The 5,021-nt window shown below is 38.9% G+C and overlaps 1 protein-coding gene across 1 annotated transcript; it reads right to left on the bottom strand.

The window, feature by feature from the left end:
• Nucleotides 1-3,847: 3,847 nt before the first annotated feature.
• On the bottom strand, nt 3,848-4,552 carry TMEM215 (transmembrane protein 215). The gene has a single exon (XM_028115125.1). The coding sequence runs from the start codon at nt 4,550-4,552 to the stop codon at nt 3,848-3,850; it is 705 nt and encodes a 234-aa protein (XP_027970926.1).
• Nucleotides 4,553-5,021: the final 469 nt, after the last annotated feature.

Below are 5,021 nucleotides of genomic sequence, written 5' to 3'. Positions count from 1 at the left end.
CTGCCCCCTTACTCTCATCTATAAGGAGACAGCTTTTTGATTGTAAATATTCACTTCTTTGGGCAAATGACAAATAATGTAGCTGTGTTACCAACAATAGAAAAAGACATACAAAACCATCCATAAAACATGTTATCTGGCTAGCAATAAAGAATGGCATGATAAAAAAAAGAATGGCATGTTAAATTAAATTATGGTACTTCTCAAAAATGGCATATTACACCGTTGTTAAATGGTAATCAGGAACCTGCATAGAAACATGAAAACATACTTAGCATATAAATAAAAGGAAAAGAAAACCACACAATTATAATATTTAAGGTGTATGTGGGGGAGTCTTTGAGGATGATATGCTAAAATGGAAATACAGTAGTTCTGTTAGGATAGTGGGGCTGTGGATTTTCAAAAAATTTTCTTTAATGTTATAAAGTAATAATAACAGTGAATTAACCAAGTAAATGATGCTATAGGTGCAGAATGGAGATATTAATAAATAAATAGAGGTTGGATATTACCAAAGGGAAAAGCATTTAAAAGAATGAATCTTCCTTCCCTACCTGTGCCAGCTCAGTGGGTATTAAGACCCAGGGTATTGAAAACATTTCCAAAGGACCTGATTAGTAGAGTATTGAAAACATTTCCAAAGGACCTGATTGGAAGAGACTCTGAACTTAACTATATCTGGATTTTGTTTGCCATGATTGTAATAGAAACTAAATCTTGAAACAGTTGTCTAAATATGTTCTAGCTTGGGTATCTTGGCTGAATTCACACTTTAAATCAAGAAGCAGTTTGGAAAAAGAACCCATGAGAATAATAGAGAGGAATATTGAACAAGAAAAAGTCAATAGAAATAATTTCAAAAATAAAATGCCTATTTAAAATTAAGTTGAAATGACTATTTGGATTAATAGCAAGTAAAAAAATAACTAGCACCTACTTTGATTTATGTCTGTCTGAAAGCTCTTACTGGGTACAGGGAATAGTCTACCTGTCTATTATGTTAATATTAACAACTTGCTAAAACTGTTGACTAGAATGAGCTGCTGTTTTCCCCTAACAAGCTCAGACACTTTTCTCACCTTGTTTTCCTTCTCTTCCACCTCTGTTCAACAGAATGGCTGCTTTCCCCTGAGTAACACTTAATGAGTATTAATTTGGGGGCACTAGGCTACCTTGCTTTATATTAGGAGGTGTTACCTAATGTAAGATATTAAAAAAAATCACACACACAATCACACATTTTATTCTTTCTGGTCAAAGTTAAGCCACCCAGTCAACATTTGCAAACCGTTATTTTAGCACTGCAGAAAATTCCCTCAAGAGCATATTTAGATACCTTAAGTATCTTAAGTAGGTGGATGGAAGAAGAAGACTGAAGTAAGTTTCTTCTGAAATAGAACTTGAAAATGTGATAAAATATCTTAGATTTCTAAACTAGTAATTAACTTTGGATTTGGACATTGGAGTGTGTGTGTGTATGTGTGTATGTAATATCAAGGGGTTTGAGCTGATTCCAAGAAATCAAAAAGTACCTTTTCCACACCTTAAACCATACCTAACACTACAAGCATCTCTTTTCAGGCCCTGTATAGATGTTCTTTGTGAACATCTCTCTCTGCTGTCTTGCTATCTCTTCATCCCTGAAGAGGTCCACAAATGGCAAGCAGATTAGAAGGGGTTTTTTTGTTGTTGTTGTTCAAATTAGAAGCTTTTATTCCTAAGAGAGTTATCCAATAATTTTTACCTTCATTGAAACATGATTTTCATCTTTTAAATGCCCTATAATTATTAAGAGGTATTGTGATTTTAGGAAACTATTTTTCCTCCCTACCAAATCCAAAGTAAATTACATTCATGGCATTTATTGGATTATTTGGGGGCTATACCAATATCAAAAAATTTTATCCTTAATTAACATCTTCATTTCATTCCCAGAAGTGTATTTGTTGAATAAATGATATTTGGCAATAAAACAAATCTGCTTTCACATATCTACAAAATTCTTTTGAGTAGTAGTAAGAATTCAATCCATGTCATATAATTTTTATCATGAATTGCATAACTTTGGCATGCATTTTGCTGTATCTCATTCCCTGGCATTATATAAAGTGTCGTTGACATGGTGCCATAGAATATTCAAACTGGGAATGAACGATAGACATACTCTATGTAAGTCAGTCCCACTCCTCCCTGATTTCTGAAGAGTGAGAACTGAGGTACAAGAAGATAAAATTTGCTTAGGATCACACATCTCATTTTCTGACATTTAAGCCCTACTAAAAAAAAATCATACTCTTTTGATGTTGAACTTGGTTTGAAAATTGTGATTTTTAAGGGCCTGGTTCTTAAGACTGAATGACTGCTGCACTTGAAGACTTGCAGAATTGGACCTGAAATATACAAAAGGGGCATGGCTAGAATTTTTGTCCTCAATTCCCCCTTTGGGAGAGAGTGGCTGAAACTATCTGATCATTGAAAACAAATCATCATTCTTTAAAGGATGCAAAATATTTTGATCTTCAATATGAAATGTACCATGATTTCTCTATATAATTCAATATTTCTCTTCAACAGGGACTAAGTGGTATTCTGGCTGATTGCCCTCTTGTCTATTACGGTTAAGCAAGTGAAATAGAAAATACATTTTAGGATCCCCTTGTGCCTTTTTCCCTCAGCAGCAAAAAATTAAGTATGAAATAAAACAGACCTTGTCATGCAATGCTCACTGATTAGGTGAACTTAGTAAAAACTGACCTTTAGTTAAATCTAGAAGCTTAACTCATTTCATTGGCATTTATAGTCTTTGGGAATGTTGAATAAATGTACAAATAATGACACTTCCAGAAGTTTAACCATTACATTTTATGTAAATTCTGCATAAAGTTCAAGACTAATGTATTGACTTCATAGTTTTCAGATTTTTAAAAGGCATATAGGAATACTTATTACCATAACTCCCAGAAATGCTAAAGACACTTGTATACATATGTAAAACCCATTTTGACTTGATGAACACAAATTCTAATCTATGAAAATATTACATCAAGTCATTTTGCACCTGATGAGGAAATTATACATGAATGATAGTAAATATTAAAAAACACTTAAGATAAAGACCCAGTAAATCAATTTAAATGAAGAGTTTAAGAAGGAACATAACCATCTAAAAATGTTAGTTTTTTACCTAGCTGGTCCCACTTGCTTTACTTTATTTGAAATTTCTGATCTTGTCAGAAGATAACATCATAAAACTCAATTACATAATTCAACTGCCTTTAACTCCCCTTTCTCCAAAAACCATCCTACCTACGGAGGGAGTAGCTTTTCTATCTTGACTTTTTTTTTCTTTCAGCAAATAGTAAGTGTGAAGAGCTTTCACCAGATAAAAATCATTTCAGACAATGAAGCACTAAGTTGTTTTGTCTTTCAATCGATTCAGACTGAAAATAGCTCAGTTTCCCTATGGCAAGCCCATGTATCATTTCATGCCTGATATCTGCAGCCCACTCTAGATTTATCTTGCTTTTAGCAGGTGCTGAGTAGCACTTTCTGGGTTATTTTACAAAATATCCAACATGGTTTAATTGTTAAAAAGCAATTGGAACTGCTTCTTCTCCTACCCACTGCCTCTTCCAGTGTCCTTAACCCTCATCACCCGTCCCTAAAATGTGTCCCCAACATGCCTATTTACATGGCTCTCAGGCACCCGAAGCTTGCACACCCATCACATACCAAGTCAATTTCTAACAGTTTGAAGGCTGTTGGAGCAGGGCAGTTTCCTTCCCCTAGAAGCTGAGTATAGTCACGTTTCTATCAACACAGCGACTCTTGTATGCAAAGCTTATTAGACTATTGTCTCGTGATCCCACCTGCCTTGGCTCTGATTGATGTAACAACAGTATCTGTCATAGGGACTGTTCTGCTTGTAGGAGCAAACGATGATACTGTCCTGGGGCACAAAGAAGATGCTGTCCTCAGGCTCCGGGCAATCAGATCTGTCCCAGGCTGAGCACTTGGCATCCAAGGCACTGTAGGCAAGGGAACTGCCTGAGGGACAGTAACCATCCAGGTATCTGGATGTCTCCTCCTGATGCCCGCTCTGGACCAGGCTCTGGCGTTCTCCTTCCGTGGGTGTGAGGGTGGTGATGGAAGTGGCCACAGACACCTCTGTCTGCCCCTGGCAGGGGGACTTCCCCCTGAGGCCCGCCTTCTTAGCCAGCTCGTCTGAGCTTCCCTTGCCTGACTCCAGGTCTGAAGGGGTCCTCAGCAGTTCCACCACTTCCTTGTCCTTGGGTTTCCGGAAGCAGGGCAACTTGCGGACCCACAGCAGCTCATTTTCAGGCCACTTGGTGCATCCCTCGGTTTTCCTGGCCAGGGCAATGGCTGCGATGCCTGGTAGGCAGATGGCTGGCCCGATGGCCAGGAGGGGGATGTTTCCCAGAGTCTCTCCTTTCATCCCAGAGACGGTGAACATGAAGCCAAAGACCAGAAAGACACTGACCAGGGCCACCACCAGCCCAGTCCTCGGGTTTATGTCATCAGGCCGCATCTTTCACTCCATCCAGACTGGGGGCTGCTTGCTGGCTAGGGAGCAGCAGTTCTCTCTTCTGTCAGAAGCAAAACCACAGTGGGTTAAAAAAAAAGAAAGAAAGAAAGAAAGAAAGAAAAGAAAAAAGAAAATCAAAGTCAATTTCCCACCCACCAACTCTCTATCTCTCTTACTCGTCTCTCTCCACTTGTCTGTCAGTCACGGTCTCTGGGTCTCTATTTCTTCCTCTGTTTCTCTCTCTCTGACTGCCTCTGTCTCTTTCATCCACCGACTGGGGTCACTGAGGTACCTGAGGTTTCCTGCCGTCTCCCAGGAGCAGGGAAAGAAGCCAGTCTGAGTCTCCTTAGAAACCTCCACAACAGCTGTCCCTTCGGCTCTCTCCCTTGTTTCTGGAAGGAAAGCCTCGCTTTCCCCACTGACTCTGCATCCAGGAGGTGGGACGTGGGAGCGCGTCTTTCTCAACAGCGCC

The sequence above is a fragment of the Eumetopias jubatus genome, unplaced genomic scaffold (genome assembly GCF_037043125.1).
Source record: "Eumetopias jubatus isolate StellerSeaLion01/CBP00866 unplaced genomic scaffold, mEumJub1_p1.0 scaffold_15, whole genome shotgun sequence".
Taxonomy (NCBI): Eukaryota; Metazoa; Chordata; class Mammalia; order Carnivora; family Otariidae; genus Eumetopias; species Eumetopias jubatus.
This window is presented reverse-complemented; position numbering and strand designations above follow the sequence as displayed.

Bases quoted from the DNA above. Each gene is read 5' to 3' on its own strand.
- TMEM215 (XM_028115125.1), bottom strand. From the start codon at position 4,552: ATGCGGCCTGATGACATAAACCCGAGGACTGGGCTGGTGGTGGCCCTG.